This window comes from Lycium barbarum, chromosome 2 (assembly GCF_019175385.1).
Source record: "Lycium barbarum isolate Lr01 chromosome 2, ASM1917538v2, whole genome shotgun sequence".
Lineage (NCBI taxonomy): Eukaryota > Viridiplantae > Streptophyta > Magnoliopsida > Solanales > Solanaceae > Lycium > Lycium barbarum.
The window spans coordinates 141,430,008-141,452,448 of record NC_083338.1 but is presented as its reverse complement, the minus strand read 5'-3'; the positions used below and the strand labels follow the sequence as shown (position 1 = coordinate 141,452,448).

The 22,441-nt window shown below is 35.8% G+C and overlaps 1 protein-coding gene across 2 annotated transcripts; it reads left to right on the top strand.

Annotated features, from left to right (window-relative positions):
- The first annotated feature begins 274 nt into the window (after positions 1–274).
- Positions 275–10,190, top strand: LOC132623125 (vesicle-fusing ATPase-like). Of its 2 annotated transcripts, none has more exons than XM_060337842.1 (14): positions 275–542; positions 1,532–1,583; positions 2,183–2,238; positions 6,990–7,145; positions 7,290–7,437; positions 7,637–7,729; positions 7,951–8,108; positions 8,183–8,288; positions 8,363–8,462; positions 9,041–9,096; positions 9,202–9,255; positions 9,364–9,446; positions 9,637–9,770; positions 9,865–10,190. In XM_060337842.1, the coding sequence occupies exons 2-14, from the start codon at positions 1,581–1,583 to the stop codon at positions 10,050–10,052; spliced, it is 1,335 nt and encodes a 444-aa protein (XP_060193825.1). In that variant the 5' UTR covers positions 275–542; positions 1,532–1,580; the 3' UTR covers positions 10,053–10,190. The 2 variants fall into 2 exon arrangements, with proteins under 2 accessions (XP_060193825.1, XP_060193817.1); XM_060337834.1 differs by having other exon boundaries at positions 1,494–1,583; positions 9,865–10,188.
- The last annotated feature ends 12,251 nt before the right edge of the window (positions 10,191–22,441 follow it).

Sequence of the window (22,441 nt, the reverse complement as noted above, 5' to 3'; positions counted from 1 at the left end):
TTCCGCCTTTGATTATAGTAGGAAAACGGAAAAGTTTTGAAACTCGTTGCTAAGTATGTGATAACATTTTGTGTGGTTATAAAAACTTCTTATTAAAAGTAAAATACAAAGTCTAAGTTAAATATTTGTGAATGTAAAAATGTGTCATTCGATCTGAAAACGGATTAATAAGAAAATCACATCACATAAAATAGAACATATAGAGTATATAGACAGAAGAGAGAGGAAGATAAATACATAATTACCTATTTTTAGAGGGGTTTTAATTTAAAGATTTAGATGAAAATTAATGAGTGGTATCTTAAGTATTGCCGTGGAATATTTTTTGACATGACGTTGTTTAATTTGCTTTAATGAAAATTCTGCAAATTACTAGTACCTAGATTCACAAAAGGACTAGGAAGCAGCAAAATAAGGAAGAAGTTGCGTGCAAACTGGTATCTCCAATATTTATAGGTACCCTTTAGCCCTAAAAGAAACTGACTAGCACTGGCAAGTATCCGATAGCAGCAAACAGAAAAACCTTTGTACTTGGTGTCCAGGTGCGTGTTTGATTCTTGTTTTTCCCTAACAATTCATGTGTAATTTTGTTTTTTTTTTCAAAACTCTTAAAAAATGGTAAAACTAACCATACTTTCTCCAGTTTTCCCCTTGTATTTTTTAACCAGTCAGATGATCACGACTTTTAAATTATTTTAATGTTAATTGTCTGTCTTTGTGTTTAATATTACTAAATGTGTTTTTTTCAAAGGTGGTGCATTCTTTTTCATGTGGAATTGCTCTAGTGATTTATCCTTTTTAAAAGGGGACTTAATTGTAGAATGTGGTGGGGAAGCTTTAATTTGTTTTCAATATAGAGATTGCGTGAATTTATTTAGTTAGAATTGCTTTCTATTTAAAAAATTTGTCATCGTAAGGGATTATAGGATGTCTTTTTTGTTTTATCTAAATAAATAAAAAAAGTAATAAAACATTATGATGACCTTAAGGGGATTATAGAATGTTCTGAAAACGAGCTTACGTTGATAGAACTATCAGAAGTTACTTTTGTAAACAATTCTGCATTCAGGGGCCGGTGCTATGTTAGTGGCAGTGGCGCGATGTCAGTAATTGAAAAAAATGAATAAATTAATAGAGATCACTACAACATAAGTGGTGTCATTTTTTATATTATACCCAACATTTTTATCTTGCTTATTATCTATGCATACATATTTAGAAAAAGATTGGACGAAGCGTATCACGTGACACCGCTTGGTACAAGAAGTGGTAAGAAATATACAGTTGTGGTCTTCTGTGTTGCATTTTATATGCTCTCTTTATAAAAAGGGGACAACTTTGTTATCCATGAACTATGATCACAGTTTTTTAAGTTCGCCTCGTTCAATCACAACTATATATGAATTGGACAGGATCTGAATCCGTCATATTTATTGAGCCACACTATATATAGCTTTAACAAATCGTTCTCTCAATGGAAAAAAAAAATGTAGGCTGAAATTCTTCTTCCTACTTGAATCAAATCATTCAGTTTCTTGGGACGCTCAGTGCTGCATCCTCAACGTACACTAGAAGCAAAGATGGTAAGTGCTTTAATGCATTCGCTGTTTATACAATACCTTTTCGTTTAGGTTGCTTCGATCATAGAGGTTGATACTTGATACCCATGCTTAAGATTGAGAGACACCTTCTATTAATTTTCAGCTAGAAGGCGGACGTTTTTGGGTGACAGCTTCTTTGGTATGCACATAGTAGAAGTCATTTTACTTAGAATATGTTTTGGTAGTCACAAACATGAAAAACATTCTTTCACTTGAAATTCGAATATTTGATCGATCAAGTATCTTCGGGCTTTATTAGCTGAGATGCTCAATACAATAGTTGTGAGCAGTGATTCTGTAATACTTTAAAATACCATTTTCCTTTGAATTTTACATGATTAACCTTTCTATTTCAAACATCAATATAACGCAGAGCTCTATGGTTCCACCTCAGAATCAGCAATGTTCTTTTACTAGCTAACACACTGAAGCTTTAGGTTTTGATTCAACTTGTTATTTTATGGTATTTTTAGTCATATACTGTAACTATATATTGTAAGATTTCTTATTTTCACTGAAACTTGATTTCTCCTTTTTCCATCCCTTTTCTCCCTTTATAAATCTGTATGTTGTATGTGCAGGCTACTCTGCAGATTGCATACCATACACAGGAACGTCAGTGTTGGCTTCTAAAGTTGTAAGTTTTTGAGATTTCTGCTTCCAGCTCCCGTCCTACAGCCGGAGGGAAGACAAGAATATTGATTTAAACTCTATTTGCTCCACAGTTTGTATTAGAGCTAATGGTCAAAAACACACCTGATGCGCGGGGGCGATTTTAGGTACTAAAATTGGGGCACGTGAACACATGGTCTCTCCATAAAATTAGATATTTTATGTATATGCTTTTTAAAATTAGTATAATACTATCTGTTGGAACTCATACTACAAAAAGGTTAAATGGTGCACTTGGTTGAAGGTTGAGTTATTTACCTAGAAGACTAGGGATCAAGTCCCACTTAATAAATTTTTTCCTTCTTTTTTTTAGTGGTGAACTCGTGTTCCAAAAATTCTAGATTCGCCTCTGCCTGATGGTGATAGTTCAGGTAGGAAAATGGAACAACAGATAGTTGGGGTGTGAAATTCGCGAAAAAGTGATAGTGAAAGTGTGTTTTTGACCATTATCTCTTTGTATTATTTTGCTGTCTTGAACTAATAATTATTGTTGGTGAATATATCAATAAATTACAATAAATTACAGTTGAAAACCAAAATGAAAAATAAAGAACAAAGTACATAAATATTCTTCAGGCTGAGGCGCGAATATCTCGCTCTCTTTAAGGAGATTCAAGCCCGCTGCGGCATAATCTTCACCGGTCCAGCAATACAACTCTGACTTGTCCCCTCCAGGATATAACAGTCTGTCAACGTCGTGTGACTCAAATAACTCCGGACTAGTTGAAGAGTCCAAAGTTCCACCATAAGAACACCTTCCTTCAACCTAAAAAATACTCTCTTTTATTTTCACTTTTTCAAGAACTCTCCAATAATTTTCATCTATCTCAAGGTTAGGATGACTAATGGCACGACCCGACTAGGGGCCGCGACGGGTACCCGGGGCTAACCACCGAGCACCGCTCGTTCTATTACTCATCATACTCATTTACGCTCTTTTATCAAATTATATTCAAATCATAGGAAAATCATCTTTCATTTGAAGCATACACACTCTCATATACATTTGCCATTCGGCTATCGAAACAATATATATATACATATATCCAAAATAGAAACTTCGTGAGACCATATAACCCACACTGCGTATCTACGAGCCTCTACTGGAATGCTAAACATAAGGACGGGACAAGACCCCATCATGCCAAAAATACATATACATACATATATATATATATGTATATGTATATATATATATATATATATATATATATATATATACACACACACACAAAAGTATAAACCCGATTAGCACCTCCAGAATAATGGAGTGCTCCTGAAAATCTGCTGATAGCTCCTATAGGTCTGCGCCGTCTCCCTGTCTACCTGTGGGCATGAACACAGCGTCCAAAGAAAACGGACGTCAGTACGAATATTGTACTGAGTATGTAAGGCATAACAATGAAAATACGTCAATGAGATAAATGAGGCATCAATACGGAGCAACTGTATATGACTGTAACTTATAGAAGAAATAGCACATGCTGACTTACTCATAATCATCATCATCTCATGTATGCAATAATGTATAAGCTGCCCGTCCATAGAGGTACGGTGTGATAATGTATAAGCTGCCCGTCCATATCGGATCGGTGTGATAATCATAGCCTGCGTCCAGGCCTCCCGCGTCCGGGGTATAAGCTGCCCACTATAGTGGTGTGTATGTCTGCCTGTCCATATAGGTACGGTGTAATATCATCATCATAATATGCTCATCACAATATGCTCATCATAATATACTCATCATAATACATGCATAGGAACTGAAGGACAACTATACTTTATCGGGGTGACGTAGGGTCGTGATCCCCCGACTTCTTTATGGACATCTATACGTACCCTGCCTCACCATGAAGGAAGTAGTGTATAAGGTGAGTGTATGCCATAATAGACATCTGTAACTTAATAGTGTTCTACCTCACCTTGAAGGGACAATACATAAGGTGAGTGTATACAATACAAGACATACTTAACTTAATGGTATTCTGCCTCGCCTCGGAGGGAACAATGTATGAGGTGAGTGTATGCAACATACGACATCATAAGCGTTATAGGAACGTCATAACATGAACTCTATAGTCTTTAGACTCAAGCTCATCATCATTGGACTCATAACATATCTCGTCTCATATAGCTATTCATGATCATAGATTCTTGACTTTTCGCGATGTATATAGAGAATTCATGTAGAGAAAGGAGAATCATACCATTGGATTCATGCCATAGAAAGAAAGAGACTAGCCTCACATACCTTTGTCGTTTAACTAATATATCATTTGCTTGATTTCCTTTGATGTCACGTCTCTACCTTCAAGAGAGAATTTGTACCATCGTTAGTCAATCGACGAGAAGAACGTGCTACTATTTCTAGGGAAAATTGGGCAGCATTTCCTTTGTTTCTACTACTTTTCCCACGTTTCATTTCAACTACCAAACATTCACAACAACACTCACAATATCGTATCAACAATCGCCATCTATTTACATTTACCACATTCCACCATTTTTCTCCAATTTCTCCATATTTGTGGGTTTTAGCTCATCATCACATTTTATCATACATCACACCTATTTCATGGTCTACACGTCATTTATAACATATTTATACTCCCAACTCATCAACAGTCATAATTTAATCCAACTATCATTCAACTATGGCACTATTCACATTTTATGACCCATTTACTACACTCTTCTATAATCCAAGTGTTTCAACGTATAAATACTTCAATCATCATGAGAAAGTCATAAAACTTACCTTAGATGGTGTAGTAACAAGTCTTGAATGGAGTTACTCCTCTAGCACCAAAATCATACTTCACTTCCCTTGGGTTTTTTTGAAGAAGATGAATCCTACTTGAGTTTCATACACTTGGGTTCATGAATTTGATGTTGTTAATCTTGGTTTCCTTTGATTTTTCTTGTGGATGAAGAGTGGAGAGAGTATTCTAGAGTTTCTTGACCAAAAATGGTGAAAAAATGAGTTAGAAACGAAATTGGGTGTATATATGTCCAGAAGATTCTGGACTGACACAACACGCGGCACACTTTGCGGGACGCAAAGCATGCTTTGCTAAACGCATGTTGTGTCGCAAACCATGCAGGGAAACCAAAAATTTCACTGGCACACTTTGCTACGCAACTGCGTGGCCGCATGTCGTGTTTGCGGGCCGCATGTTGCGCCGCAAAGTGCGCCGGAATGTGACTTTGCCCGAACAGTCTGTCGTAAAATGGCCATAACTTTTGATCCCGATATGCTGTGAGGGCCCACGACCTATGGTTGGAAATCTCTTTCAATTATCTACAACTTTCATTTCTAGAGATTTTTCCAAATTCCAAACATATAATGGCGTTTTTGCCCCTCCAAGTCAGATCATCCGGAAATGTTTCCTTAAATCGCCCTTTTGGGATGGCTTATGCCCATATTTGGCTTATGGTTCCTTCTTGAAACTTACTTAACACTTCATTACCAATATAAGGGAAATTATAACTCTTCTCCAAAATGTCATTAAGCCGTCATTAATTCGATACTTGAAATTCTTTCCCGACACACAACATATACCTTGCTTTCCTTAACAACTTTCATCTCCTACCTCAAATGTCTTGAAATCTCATTTAGAATCATTAAATATTATTTCTTACTTATCAAAACATCGTATGCATCATGCCCTTTGTCAGTCAATTCACTGTGCATGAACGAAAAATTTTCCGAGGTGTAACAACTAACTATTTATAGTTAACAAAATCATCCTTGAATTGAATAGGATAAGAGTGGGGTAGTAATGTGAGTATAATGGGAGAATATAATTATGGCTTAGAGGTTACATAAGTTACAATACATAAAGGGGAAGAATGTGGGTAAGTTAATGTGATAATGGGGAAAGAAGTTTCAAGACAAACAATGTCCACATTCAGCCAAGTACTGAAGGTGGGAAATGGAGCATTTCATACACTTTCAATATGACATTAAAGTGCCACAAATTCCATGTCATTTATAATATTAAAATGCTCCAAAAAGAACAACAATTATCTTAGATCTTAGGGTGTGCAATTGTCTAGTATACTGCATATCAAGATTTTGACCTCATGAGCACTGTAGTCTTACTGTTTGGTAAACTAGTGTTGCATGACTTAATTCCTTGTGGTGTCGAATTCCACAGATGACGTGATGTCCTCATAGTTCAGAAAGAATAATGAATCCTTTGTTTCATCAGAAAGAAATTGAAGGCAGACTGACTTTCATATGCTTTAATTTGCTTAGGCCCCTTGGTCCCTTGACTGTTGCAAAAGACTGGGATGAGAAACATTTCGATGTTGCTTTCTGTTTTTATTACTTACCCTTTGAAAAAAAAAAACTGGGATGAGAAACGAGGAGCTGCACCGGATAGGACTATTGAAAATAAACCTGCACCAGCCTGAAAAGTAAATGGCGTTACACTGAACTAAAGCAACGCTAAAAAATGCCAGAGCTTTAAGAGAAAACGAGCAGTCTGTTCGACAACTTCAGTTTGGAAGATTAGAAGTTACAATTGTTCTCGATGAGTAATTAGTTCTCATCCGTACAGAGAATGAACAAACTGGCTTTTTTACTACTTCCATGCTTCTGTGTTTTTGAATGGAAGTAGAAATTAAAAGGTTAATTTTATGAATTTAGTTAGTGCAGCACATATGAATTAGAAGAGGGTGGAATCTTACTAACGATCCTTCCTCTTTCAGGTCCTTTCTGGGACGACCATTTATCTTGGCATATCAAAGGTGCATAGCGTTGAAGAAGGCTATGAAATCTAAGCTTGCCCGTGCTGGTAGTCAGACGGCAAGTGCAGAGACTATGTACATTCAGAAGACAAAAGTGCAGGAAGCCACTGTGGAAAGGTAAATCATAAACCATTAACCATGACTATCCCAGATCTCCCAAATGCTATATATGAACTGAGACTATAGTTTAAGGATTTTCCAAGTAACAATTTATGTTTAGGAAAGCAAAATAAGCTCGAATTGTCGCGTGACTTTTTGCAGTAGGACAATTGGAAACTGGAATTGTTTAAAATGTTTTTTGAGGTTCACTAAACCTGAAGATTTTGGAGAAGACACTATAGAATCGATTACCGAATTCGAAGTACCGAAGCGCAGGAAATGGCCTATCTTCAACAAAAAGCATACTGAGGTAAATTTTATAAACACTATAATTACGCTTATTTTTTCCAATTTTCAGTTTCAAAGCCCTTAAAAATTTGGCAGGAGGATAAAGTTTTGAGCTAAAAGTGCCTTTTCCATGTAACATTATGAAAAGAATTTTGGCAGGTTCGTAAATAAACTTTTAAGAGTTTTATTTAAGAATATCGAGTCATTCACTTTTTTGCTAGGTCCATGGACAAAAAAAAGTGAAGAAAGAACTTTTAAGGAGAGATTTCATAATGGAGGAGCTTGAAGCAGAAATCGCATCCTCGCGATTTGAGGTAAACTATAAATTATGATTACGCATCTTTCGCCACTTTTCTATTCATGGAACATTTTCAGAGCTTTTGAAAATTTCGCAAAGCTTGTACTTGGAGGATAAAGGTTTTAACTAAAAGTGCCTAACCACTTAAAATTAAGAAAGGAATTTCAGCAGGTTACTAAATCAAATTCCAGTTGTTAATGTATTTAAAGTGTATGGAGTGATTCACTTTTTTGCTAGGCTCGTGGTCAAAAAGAAGTTCTAAGGAAAGATTTCAATATGGAGGAGTTTGAAGCAGAAATGACATCCTTGGGATATGGGGGGCTTAACGAGCAATTCAAAGATGCCATTTTGAAACTAGTTGTTCCTCGTAGCTTACCTCGGGCTTTATCAAGAGAGTAAGCATTTTTATCAAATTATATTTAAACTTGACTAGCTTACTATCAAATGTTTGATGGTTGTTTTAATGAAGGATTAGGCTCCAACCTATAAAAGGCTTGATCATTCACGGACCACCTGGAACAGGAAAAACACTGGTTGCAAGACGCTTATCGGAAATTCTCAATGCAAAATTAAAGGTTGTAATTTTAAGGATGGTCCTTTATTTTGTTTTTCTTTACTTTCTTTTATACTTCTTTGATTTTTTTTCTAGGTTGTGAGAGGGCCGGAGATCATAGGCACTCTCGTAGGATCGGGTGAAAAGAATCTGAGAGATGTTTTTGCTCCATCGATTAAAGATTTTGAGCAAATGGGTAAGAATATGATGACCCCTGTGACTAGTTTTTCCTCCTCCTTGCTTTTCTCGTTTTTCCTCCTCCTTGCTTTTCTCTAACTTTGAAAAGTTAGATGTTGGGTTCTACAATAGGAAATTATTTCCGTACTTCTTTAATTGTTTTTGTTTCTAGCTAATGTAAATTGTATGATCCAACTATCGTTTGTTCAAGTGCATCTGTGTCTCCCAACTAGGCAAATAGGTGGCAGTTGTAGAGCTAATATCTCAGCAGTCTTTAAAGTGATGTTAGAGAATATAGGTAAGATAATTTATTTATTTTTGATAAGGTAAGGTAAAATCCATCCCTAACATATCTGGTTTTGATTATTTCCTTCCAAAGTGACCCCATTTTCATTGAATCTCCACAACCATTTAAACAACAAACTATAGGTATGAAATGAAATGAAGAGGCTGCATGGGTCGCCAAGTATCACACTGAAAATACATTTTTCCTGTTATTAATTTTTACTGTCTCTCAATGTAAGATATATAATGCTTATGCTGTTCCTTAGATAGTAGATATGTTTGGTTATTTGATGATATGATTTGCTTCATTAGGTGAAGAAAGTCCTGTTCATGTAATAATTTTTGAAGAAATTGATGCCATTGCAGGGGTAAGCATTTCCTAGTTGCTTTGCTTGATTTTTTTTTTTTATTTTTTTTGGGTGTGCGCGCGCTTATTTTTAGTGTTTAACTCAAAGTTTTGCTATTGACATCAGAAAAGAGGAGCAAACTCGGCAACTGATAGGATAGTGAGCCAACTGTCAACATTGGTCTGCTTCAAAACCCTCTATGCCTTTCACCTCCCCCGATTGTGTGAACTACTTTTGCTTCCTAAGTTATTTATATATGACTATCTAATGGTGGTTTGACGAAACTAGGTTGATGGCGTTCGTAGACAAACGAATCTGTTGCTTGTGGGGACAACTAGTAGGATTGAATTGATTGATGATGGCTTGTTGAGGTACTCATTTCTCCAGCGATCTCTCTTAATTAGGTTAATTTGCTATTCATATTTTATTCCGAACAGTCTGAACTCTAAAGTGGAAAGTAAAATAGCTTTGGTCAATTTACCTAGCCCCTCTCTCTCTCTCTATATATATATATATATATTCAAATATATTTTCAGTTGACATATCTTGGCGTGATTGTAGACCAGGGCGATTTGAATTGCGCTTGCGAATAGATCTACCAGATGAAGATGAACGGTTGAAGATTCTGCAAATCAACTCAAAAAGGATGCAGAGAAGGGTCTTTTTCGATACTGACATAGACCTTTCAGCCGTAGGTTAGTTCCTTAAGATGTATCATTATTTTTGTGTCCTAAGATTTGGGAACTATGAATATTTTAAGTCCAGATACTGAATTAACTTTTGATGTAGCTTCTGCAACACAAGGATTTACTAGAGTCGATCTCGAGGGCCTGTTACAGACAGCATTTGAAAACGCATTGTTTCGTGGTTTTCAAGGACGTATGTTCAAGTTAGAGGGTATTCAAATTAAGAAGGTGGACATTCAAATGGCCCTTAAAAATTTTGGTAAAGAGTCTTTAGTAAAGACCTTTGAATAGGTAAATCATCCTCTGTATGTGTATATAGTAGACATAAATTGGTTTTTCTGCGCATAAGACACTGCAGGAGGTCCTGGATTATTTTTCAAGATGATTTTGTTTTAGAATCTGCAATATTAGCTACTCTTCGAGTTTGGGCAGGGGCGGAGCTAGCATAGGACTCGCGGGTTCGGCCGAACCCAGTAACTTTGGTCTAAATCCTATATCTATCTTGAAAAAATTATTGAGTATGTATAAATTGTTAATTTAGAACCCAATAACTTAAACGAATTAGAAACAAGCTTCGAATCCTAACTCCGCTTCTTAGTTTGGGTCATGCGAGCAGCACAACAATATTATATGATAAGTAAGTCCGTGAGAAATGTATAATTTAAAATGTTTGTTAAATGTGATTTTGTCCTCTTCTTACTGATTAATCAAAGACATCCAATAGCATTCCTATTTTTCAAATTGATATTTTACTATCATAAGACTCTTCTAAAATGAGTTCTGTCTGCTCAATATGTTTATTTGCAAAAGAAGTGCTATGGGCTGAAAGTAGTCATCCACTAAAGTTGGAGTCCATGCAGTACTCTTATACTGTTTTAGCTTACATTTCTTTTGGATTTCAAGTTTTAAGTTTCTATACTCCACGACTTCATTATGTTTTAAATTTAGATGACCCTTTTTTTTTTTTTTTTTTTTCGCACTGCTACTCAGATTCCGTGCGCTGCCCATGATGCATATTGTTATTCATCTTGTTTACATTAGTGATTTCTCTGGTTTCACTTGGTAAGGTTTACTATTTTACTGCAAAACAAGTTATATTTTGCTGACATCCTTCATCTATTATCTATCATGATATCATATATATTCTATGTTCAAACTCAATCAAATCTTTTATAGCTCATTAATTCACCATTTATTCCTATTTTACATTTGCATTCGGCAGACTCTGCTTTCTCTCTCAGGTATAATCTAATTACTTTAATTTAAGAGTATAAGTTTGGTGCATTGTTAGTGTATGAAAATTTTTACACCATCAGGTAACTTTAAAGATAATTACCATAATTTTCGAGTAAAAAGCACTTAATTTTCATGGCAAAATACCAATAAATCCTAGAAACAAGAAACAAAATAAAAATTTGTCCAAAAAAGTTAGCTTTGATTAATCCAGATGTGAATTTTTTCGGAGAAGTGCAATTGTTATGGGCTGAAAGGAGAATGTCCTAGGGGGATAGTAGGCGGACCTCTTTTTTTTTTTTTTTTTTTTTTGGTTACAATCAGCTAGCTTCCTGATTTTTTTTTTTTTGTGCGGATTGTCCTTCATTTGGGGTGGTCTTTAATTATTTTCCCTTCAATTGGTGGTTTCTAAGTTTTGCCCCTCAAATTGGTGGTCTTTAATTTTTGCCCTCTGCCTTTGCAAATGCTGCCTTAAGGCAGTTTTGCAAATTTTGTTCATACAAATTCTTCCTTAAGGTCCAAATTCGAATTCTGGCAGAATTTGCATAGGCAGAATTCTGTCTTGCGAAATTCTGCCTTAAGGGTCAAAAATTAAAGACTACCCCAGCGAAGAGCAATCTTGCAAATTGCCCTTTATTCCTCTGTTCAGATGTGATGGGCTACAAAATCTAGTAATACGTGAACTTCAAGATGGTTATCGTGCTGTCTATGGCTAGAATATCATTAGTAAGAAAGAGAAAGCTGACTCTTATTAGAGGTACTAGTTTCTCCCACGTGCATTGCACGTATATGTAGTACATGTTATTGTAAAACAGTACCAATAATGTTAAGATAAAATTTTGAGTAAATAATTATACATGAAAAGAATAAAGTGCAAGTTTCTGTGAATGATTAATGTGGATTGTCGTACGCTCGAGAGTAAGATGATTGGATATCGTTTGAACCTACAAAGATGTGCAATCAAAGTTAAATTATATATATGCGACTTTCTTGATTATTTCGATTATATGAGGTACAGACATGTAATTAAGTACATATCTCACCTAATACCTTCTTATGGACGATATTTCTTGTTATATCCCGCATTTTCAGAGCATGAGCGTGACACGTGCTTCCTCAAAAAATTGACAATCATGTTGTTGCTACATAATTTAAACTCACGTTGATAGTGTTGTATCCCGTATTTTTGAACGTCAGATTATTTGTAAGCTGAGGTGGGGCCTACACGTCAAGATTTTTTTTGGAACATGTGACAAGTTATATGAATCACATATGTAAAGTTAAACACAACTCATGAAGGACCCTTGGGCCAAATCAAAGTGGAAGCCCTCCAAACGAATATTTTTAAGAAAACGTTTTCGGGTGACCTGATTTTGAGGGGTCAAATTTTGGAGTTCTTGGCCGAATGGCCTTCAACTCTTGCTCTTCTTCTTTTGTTTTTCTCCTTTTCAATTTCTCTTGAATGTTCTATGTGTAATATGATGATTAAATTGTCCTTTTATTAATTCATCACATGGAAAATTCACTTGGAGGCCCAATAGGGGCCATCCGGCCATGGTCCATAAAAAGGACCCAAGTCCAAGTGAATTTTCCATGTGATGAATTAATAAAAGGACCATTTAATCATCATATTACACATAGAACATTCAAGAGAAATTGAGAAGGAGAAAAACAAAAGAAGAAGAGCAAGAGTTGAAGGCCATTCGGCCAAGAACTCCAAAATTTGACCCCTCAAAATCTTGTCCCAAAAATTATTTTCTTGTGGTATTCCTACTAATTCAAGGGTCCTCTACTACGTGGTATAGTTATTCCGGAAGATAAGTCGCTTGTTTCGTAGAATTGGCACTTTGGTCAAGTGAAGAAGTTAGGAAGAAAAGGTAAGAATTAATTCCTTTTTATGTGATATGAAGGTTTTATTTATGTTGTGGAATGTAGAAAGGAGAAGAATTCATGAAAATATGGAAGTTGCATGATGAATATATATATATATATATAGCCGTGGGTATTTATGTGTGTAGAAGGATGAACCAATTTTATTTGTTATGTTAATTGTGTTGTTGAAGCCTTGTAATGGAAATGGAAGGAAATGGTTCAAGTTGGTATGGAAAATTGTTGAAAATGATTATAGGAAATTATGTGATTTTAATGTAGTTTTTATGTAATTATGGAAGTGAAGTCTAAATGTGAATTATTATGTTAGTTGGTGGATTTGGAGGGATGTAAGTCCATATTAGCATGAAAGGTTGGTTGTTAAGTTGTTATGGGAAGTTTTGTGATTTTATGGTAGATTTATGTAATTATGAAAATGAAATTGTTAAGGTGCAAATTATCATTATTGTTAATGAAATTGGAAGATGAAAATGTGTTATGAATATTTATGTCAAAAATTAGAAGTTTCGGATGAATTATGGTTTTGGTGGAATTTTTGTATATTTTGTAAATATTTTGTAGAATGATATGAAATGCTTCCGAATTGTATTGGAATGATCTTGATTAATAAATGGCTATGAAAACATTGATATTAGTTTGGAAGTGCGAAGTTAGATTGGGAGTTGTCGCACTATGTTGGAAAGAAGAATATTTATGCTAGAATGCGTTTTGTAGTGATTGTTGGTTATTTTGGCCGAGTTAAAATCTCGGGGATGTTGAATTTATAGGGGAGATGCTGCCCAAATTTCTGTAGAAAAGTGTTAATTTAAGATTCAAGTCCTAAAGTCTTATAGTTAACATTTGGTAATTGCGACCAATTGTAGATTTTGGAGGAAACGGGAATTGAGTTTGGAGAGGCGCAAGGAGCGAATAAGGTATGTAAAGCTTTACCTTTCCTTCTTTTGGCATGTCTTAGACTTAATAGGTTTGGATACGAGCCTCGGGGACAACTCTATCTCTAGAAATCCGAGTTTGAATTTACCTCTTTTTCATTCAATAGAATTGAATTAAGTACTTCATGCCTTGTTGAGACAATTGCCTAAACATCTATAATTTGCCCAAACGGAACCGGATTACACTAAAACCTTCATAAGTGGCTACATAAAGTTTTATGTACGTAATTTGGGTGCGCCACCTCAGTTGACCCGAGGTGGGCCCACTATTCCAAATTTTCTCCTTTTGTGCTATTGATTTGTTTTCAAGCAATATTTAAAGGAAATCTCTAGTTATTGTTCCGTCTACTAAAAGGTAATTGTTTTTATTATTCCATTAAGTCCTACGATATATTTGACATATACAAACGATCTCAAAAGGTTTTTTTTTTGACATAATCTATCGGAATATCCGAAAGGTACGTACTGCGACCCTCGCCTAATTTCTTTTCTAAATGACCTATTGTTCGGACTATTCTATCGAGTCTTCGTAAATGTTTTATGATGCATATAGTTTCTCACTACTCCACTCGTGGACGCCTCAATGTTTCCCTCACTGAGCCCGGGCCAGGATATGTTATCACGCGTATTCCACTGCATTGTTCGCCATGCCTCGATGTGAGGGGGAAAGTATACATGTACATGGGTTGTGGAGTATGTTGTGCTATGTTGTGCCATGTACACACATTCTGGTATATGATGATATGATATGATATGATATGATATGATATGATATGATATGGCCATCTGATATGTTTGATATGTGCACATTCTGATATGATATGATATGTTACGGAGCTATTCCCTACTCTGGAGTATGCTGTGTTGTGGCGCCAGTGACGGGGTGGCGACCACGTTCTATTCACCGTGTCCCATAATGGGGCCGGATATGGCATATGTTCCGACATGCATTACCTGTGTTCTGTGAGTAAGTATTTTGATATTCCGGTTATTGCAATTATTTTTCTGTACTCCCTACTCAGATTATGATTCTGTTTATTGTACCTTATGCTTTACATACTCAGTACATATTCCGTACTGACCCCCTTTTCTTCGGGGGATGCGTTTCATGCCGCGCAGGTACACCCAGATGATGTGGAGTTACTATAGAGGATGTCCCAGCAGAGTTGACAAGCTCCATTTGCTCCTGGAGTGCTGCCGAGTCAGAGTTCGTACGTGTGATTCTTCTGGATTGATGTAGAGACTTTGCAGACAGAGTCGTGGGTATAGTATGTCAGTTGTGTATGCGGATTCATCAGCCGATATGTCTGTAACACCCTGCATCTTGGAACTAAGTCTAGGCTCATATCATTAAAGTTCTAGTGGGTTGATAGGCCTATTTCGGGCAGCGATAACTCCTTGATCCGTTGTGAATCTGGAAGAACTTCCTTGGTGAAAGTTGTAGCCCTATTAACTAGCTTTCCAACGGTATATTATGGGGATTAAACGGACATCTGTGCAAAGAGTTATGCCCATTTGACTGAGGCCTGTTCGCTGGAAAACTCGTCTACGTTACGGTGACGTTACGGACCGTAACTCGTGTTACGGGCCGTAACAGTGAGCCGTAACATGGACGAAATTTCCAGAACCTCACTGGAAATTCACTCCAGGATACGGTCACAAGATACGGTCCGTCCCTTCGTGTTACGGACCGTACCTTGTGTTACGGACCGTAACAGTAGATCGTAACACAGGGAAAATTTCCAGAAACTTTCTGGAAATTTTCATCAAGATACGATGCCACGTTACGGTCCGTACCCTGTGTTACGGGACCGTAACATGGGCGTGTTTTGGTCCGCAGTTGAGTTTCGGGTCACCTGACTTCGGGAGGCCATAAACCTATCGTAAGTTGAGAATTTGGGAAACCTCAAAGAATGAAAGTTGTAGATAATCGAAATACCTTTCCAACCATAGGTTGTGGGTTCACAGGCGACGTCGGGATAGGGAGATATGGACGTTTTAAGACAGATAGGTCCCAACCCGTTTTCAAGTTGGGTCAACCCGTTTTCAACTTAGTATTTAAGGGAAATGAAAACCCTAGCAGCCTCCATTTCCCTCAAATTTCAGATTTTTAGAGAGAGGAAGTGAGAGAGAGGAGAGATAGAGAGAGAAAGTAGAAAATCAACCAAGTTTAAGGCCCCAAATCCCCAAGCTCGTGAAGGATAAAGTGTAGTACAAGTTGTTGCCGTCATTTTAAGCTAAAAATCGGACTTGGGGGTGTTGATTTCGTGGTGACTACCCAAAAAGGTAATATTTCTACTCCCTAATCACTTATAGTTGTGAATTGATGAATTCTTGGGAGAATAATAATTGGGTTCGTTGAAGATGATTATATGAATTATGCTAGAATTGTTGGATTGTTGACTTGGGATTGTTGTATCCATATGGTTGATGAAAAATGATGTTAATTACATCTAATGGGATTGTAGAATTAGCTAGAAGTAAAAGGATGGGGATTTGGTGAAGAAAACACCATTAATGAGGGTTATAAAGCTTCAAGCCTATTAAGTGTTTGATAAAATGCTTAGATGAACAAAACATGGATATGGTTGCTAATATAGAATCCCTATGACTTGTATTGCTATAGATTGAAGTTGAAGGGATTGAAAGACATTGTGATACGCTCAAAAGCGGGAAGTTAAGGTATGTAGAACTTCCATCTACATGTGGGAACCTTTACGTTTTTCCCCATGATCCGTTTATAAAATCTATGAAGTTCAAATCCTAGGGCATTAAACCCAACCTATTGGTAGCCCGTAATTATGTATGTATGTACATGAATCTCGTATATATGTTCGTTATTGTATTCCTAACCTTCCATTACGGACATTAGGAATCCTAGCTTAATCCATGAATCATGAATTTTTCCTCATGTGTTCTCATTATATTCATATGAAACTGCATGAGTTATTTTGCAAGTTATAAACATGTTTTCAAGTCAACTACAAATATATGATTATGAACTATTGTATTACTCATGAATCAAGAACATGTTTGCAAGACTATGACAAGTCATCTTATGAAACTATTTTATAAGCTATTTCATGAAACCATGTTTATAAGTTATTTCGTGAAATCATGATTTCAAGACAAGTACAAGTAAATTCACGAAAGTCATGGGCTTCTTAGCCAAATATATTATGTTCATGTTTTTGGGAGTTGCACAAATTACCGAGAAGGCTCAGATAGCCTGAAACTACGGAGCCACCGTAGGACAAGGATCGCTCCGCCCAGATAAGACGATACCTTAATTTTACACTGAATGGATCCATCAGGTACCTTACTACCTCAGGCAAGGTATGAGGGCTCTGCTGGTCCGACGAGGTACCAGACTCCACGTACCCACGTGGTAAATTACTACCTTATACCCTGGCAAGGTATAGGGGCTCTGCTGGTCCGGCGAGGTACCAGACTCCACGTACCCACGTGGTGATTGATATGATATGATATGTCGGTTTATGAAATGCTCTCCCTACTTATCATGTTTTACTCATGTTATGTATACGTATGTGTACTCATGCTCATGCTCATGTTCATGTCCAAGTTTCCAGTTTCAGTTCTTATCATGTTATTCCATGTCCCCTGTTGTTTCTTCCGGTTGCTTTACATACCAGTACATTCAATGTGCTGACGTCCCCTTTTTTATTGTCCGGGGGCCTGTATTTCACGATGCATGTACAGAGTTACAGGACGACGCTTCTGATCATTAGGATTTACTCGTACCAGCTTATTGGTGAGCCCCATCTCATTCGGGGTTTTAAACATTGTATTTCTCTGTTTAATTTTGCATGTAAAGGTATGCTGGGGGCCTTGTCCCAGTAATTATGTTTTCCAGTCAGACTCATGATAGAGGTTTCATAGACTAGACCAGTCAGTTATGTTATGTCAGACATTTGGAGTCGTATAGCCATTTTGGCTCACTCATGTTTTAAACAAGTACTTTATTAAGTATTATGAATTATTACGTTTTACAAAGGCTCATCATGCATTCACGTTATATTCCGCGTATGTTATGCATCATGATGATTTAGCAAGTCATGTGGTTCGCTCGGTCACATGTAGTCAGGCACCGAGTGCCGTGTTACGTCCAGGCCATGGTTCGGGGCGTGACAATGTCATTCTGTATTATGTGTTAAATTCTGTATGATTATAGATTCTGTTTGATTCGGAAAGCATCGAACAAGCATATTTTGAGAGTTTATTATATATTTTATTTTTATCTGCTTTAAAAAGTCTACTAAGATTATGAGTGTCCCAAAGGTCTGTGGGTTCGCTCGGCTTCGGATATGGGGCCGGGTGCCCATCACACCCTAGCGGAATTAGGGTGTGACATTTCTGGTACATATTTCTTGCAGCTGTTCGGTCAATCTGCCATAACTAAATGTCTTATTATAGACATTAATATCCCTCTTAAGAATGCAATGTAAAGTTGTTCATTTAGAAGAAAGAGAACAAAATGAAAAATGGGGGAAGGGCGTACTAATATCTTGGCTTTCTTGAACTTTTTCATCTGGTTTAACACCTACCAATTCTCTTTTTTTGTATCATCATCTTGTTGTGATTCCTTTGAGTATTCATCCAATTTCCTCTTCAATACTTTGTTAATATGTCGGATCTGTAAATTACATCTCAACACAAGATCCAATGTGTTATGCCACCTAATACATCTGCACTTAAAATAGTAGAGTAGTATTAATTTAATACATAATTTCAAACCAGACACGTCTACACCTTTTTATGACCATACACATCATTTTATTCAGGTGTACTACAAACAATTTCTTGCCTAACTGGCAAAACATCACAGAAATTAAAAGTAGCGGAATACATTACTATTAGCCTGAAAAGAATACCATTATATGGAAATAGTGCATTGTTAAAGATTAAAGTGAAAGAACGCATACCTTCACCAAGACACTGAATCTTTTGTCCAATTTAGCAGTCATGCATGTGTAGAGCTTTAGAATGGAAATGAGGACAACCCACAAACATGAGGATTCTGCGTTGTAGTTTTTTCAAGCAAGTCTTGTGTGATATCAGATCTCCTGTTCATTTGCCAAAACCAAGCTTAGAGAGGTATAATTTTGTGACTATTCTAAGCAACACATTGTTCCCTATCTTTTATGCAGTGAGATCAAGTTTCCTACCTATCAATAGCTTGCAGAAACCATAAAATATTTATGATCTGCCTCTAATCTAACAATTGAAAAGATAAGAAAAACACCATGTACAATAATAATTAAAAATAAAGATCTGCAAAGCAATAATCTAAATTAATAGAAGAAGACGAATCAAATTGACTAACTACCACAGGATATGCAATTACTCTTCTGCATGCTTGCTGTATCTGGCTCTGGAGTTTTTGCAGTGCCACAAACCTCCTGATCAGTTGGAAAAAGCAATTGAAATGAGAAAACAAAAATAAACAGAAGAACACAACATGTAACTTGCTGAAGTGCATATTTACATTTGCATCAAAGTTACATTGCACAGTTGTTGAAAATTACATTTGCTAGACAGTATATCTATGAGCACCATCTTGTTAAATGGCAATAAGCTGCTTCTTTCAGTCACCTTTAGAAATTATTAATGATTATCAAGCACAAATGTTACTCCAATTTCACCTTAAGGAACTCAATTTTACAAAACTAGAACTTTTTTCCAACAAATTTTATCTTCCTTCAAACCAAAGCCATCTGGATAATGACACAACTAATCCTATTCGTTTTTTATGATATGGTAATCAAACCTCTATACCCAACGTTTAAACAGACTATATTAAAAAATATGCATACAATGGCTTTAAATCCTAAAAGTGTCTCAATATTACATTGCAGAGATGTATAAAAAAAATATGCAGAATACCTAAACACACACCTAAACTTGGCACGTTTTATTCAAATTCCTATGTTTTTCCTAAGCGCCCCCTTGTACTTGATTTTTATTTATACGCGGTATCCCCTCAAACAATAGCTGGTCCGAATTAGCCCCCTATTTGGCTTTGCTACAATCCAAGTAATTTGAAACGACAATTAGCGTGTGAGAGTGTAAAATAACAACCACATCATATTAATCCGATGTATCATAAAAAATAAAAATAAAAAGCTAAAATACCCTTTCCTTTTATATTTAGTCGTTCCAATGGCTATTTCTTATCTCCTCCCACATATCTTCTCTATTCCTCCATTAAAATATAGCTACTAATTTTCTTCCTTTGCCATTTTTCTTTTGAGGGGGTAGAAATTATAGAAAAAATCATACAAGACCAAGTATACTTTAAGGTGGATCAGAATAAAACTCATCAAGTTTAGGGGGATCTTTAAATATTTTTCCTCAAAAATACATATGCTTGTCAAAATAATTGAGGTTTTAAGCTGGGATACATGGATTAAGGAATTCAATCCTAAAAGTTAAGAGGGTTTTTGACTAATATACCTTAATTATTATTTTCTTCACTTTTTAGGTTGACATAATATGGAAATGTGGCAAATTTGCAAAACAGAACTAAGTACTTTCTTGATTTTGTGGCACATCAATTATTTTGATCAACTTTTAAAACTCAAACCTCAATTATTTTGGACCGGAGGGAGTAGTATTTATGAGCAACTTCTTGAATTGTCTAGTTAGAGAAGAAAAAAAATGAAATTTAGAGTAGTTTCAATCCATAATATATATATATATATATATATATATATATATATATATATATATATATATATATATATATATATATACACACACACACAATTGGTGGCACAATACTTTTGTAAATTGAGACTCTAACATTGCAAGAGACTGCAATTGAAATCATGTCGTGGTCGAGAATTAAATTCTATGGTCCAAGTCACTGTTTTTGTATTGTAGAAACCTTTCCAATATATTAACCAAGATACTGTACCTTTTTATCTCCAATAACATGATTAGATGATGCATTAGAGTAAGAAAATCCAAAGTCACCTGGGGACTCCAAGAAGATAATGTTTGGCGCTGCATTAATGTTAATTAACAACATACATTCTGATCATAGTTAATTGTTAATATAAATCATGAAAATAATTATAAGTTGCTTACAGTTGTTCCATGCGTGTACATTTTGTGCAAGAGTTTTACCACCTCTATTGACTTTGAATGGACACATCTCTTCGAATGCCCCAATTCTTAAGAGAAAATGGAAAATCGCTGTCCAAAAAGTAGTAAAAATGATAGCCAAGAAGAAATAGCAAAAATTGATAACTTAAGAGAAAAAAAGTGAAGTGGTTTGAATGAGGAAGTTTTCATTGAATAGTTGGAGACATAAATCCATAATTTTGATTCGTCATGATAAAAATTTTCAGAAACAGCACATCCGTTCGGGATGTGTGGGGTGGGGCTATGTGTTCGCTATTTTTTTTAGTTAGTAAGTTTTTTTTTTTAGTGAGGTGATTAGGTTTTTAAGAAGGGTATTTATATAATTTAACTTTTAAGTTAGTGAGTTCATGCTTTTAATATAATATAGATAGATAAATGGGCATGTAAGACTAAACTTGGATGAGTAAAAATGAAGTTGAGTCAACAAACTGGTTGTGTCATCACCTACCTAAAGTTGAAAAATTGCACCGTTTGACCTTCAAATAGGCTGTTCTTTACTTTTTACCCTTCAAATGGGATGGTCTTTAATTTTTGCATTCAATCAAACTTATGCTTAGCGAGGCATAAGTTCTCTAAGGGCGCGCGGCATAACTTGTGAGATATTGTGATGCAAAAATATAAATTTATGTCCTGAGAAAAAGTTGTTTGCGTTGAGAGACAAAAATTAAAGATTAGCCCTAAATAGAGATAAAAGTGCAAATGACCCCCTAAAGTTTGCTCTAGTTAAGATGGGCGGGTCAATTTGAGATAAAAATAAATGGGTCATAACCCAACTTACACAAAAAAAAAATAGAGAATTTTACACCATATAACGAAATAGGACCCCTAATTATCATTTTTATAGAAACTTTCAAGTAACGGTAACATAACAATAGTTTACAAAATATATCAATTAAGAGGATAAGTGTCCCTTGTTTTTAGGCTTTAATTTTGGTAAATCTAATCCCTCTCGGTATTCCTAATTTTCTCTAATGAAATGGACAACTCCAATGAAGAAGAGTAGATTTGGTTCGGGTAATGATTGTGGACAGATTTTTCTCCAGCGGAACTTTTTTCTTCTCCTTCTCCTCTTCCTTCTTTTTCTTTTTGTATTTGAATGATTTTTTACTTTGGTGGAATGAGTGATAGTTATGGTGGATCATGGTGATGATTATGGTGTTTTCCGGTGGTGGAATGATTGTATGTCATGTGTATGTCGAGCGTATGTCATTGTACGTCACGTGTATCACTATACATACAATGACATACACAGGAGATAAAAGTGACTACTGATACATCATGGTATGTTGTGTGTATGTAGGGGTGTCAAATTTGACCCAAAAGGTGATTGCCTGTCCAACCCGTCCAAAATTTTATGGGTTGGGTTCAAGATAATTTCACATTGGGCTGATTTTAGCTCAATCCAACACAGCTCATTTTAAAGTGATCTCCAACTTAGCCCAATACTAGCCCAATTCT

Coding starts and splice junctions, on each gene's coding strand:
- LOC132623125 (XM_060337842.1), top strand. Junction 2,239..6,989: donor CAGTGTTGGCTTCTAAAGTT/GTAAGTTTTTGA, acceptor TTCCTCTTTCAG/GTCCTTTCTGGGACGACCAT. Junction 9,771..9,864: donor CATAGACCTTTCAGCCGTAG/GTTAGTTCCTTA, acceptor CTTTTGATGTAG/CTTCTGCAACACAAGGATTT.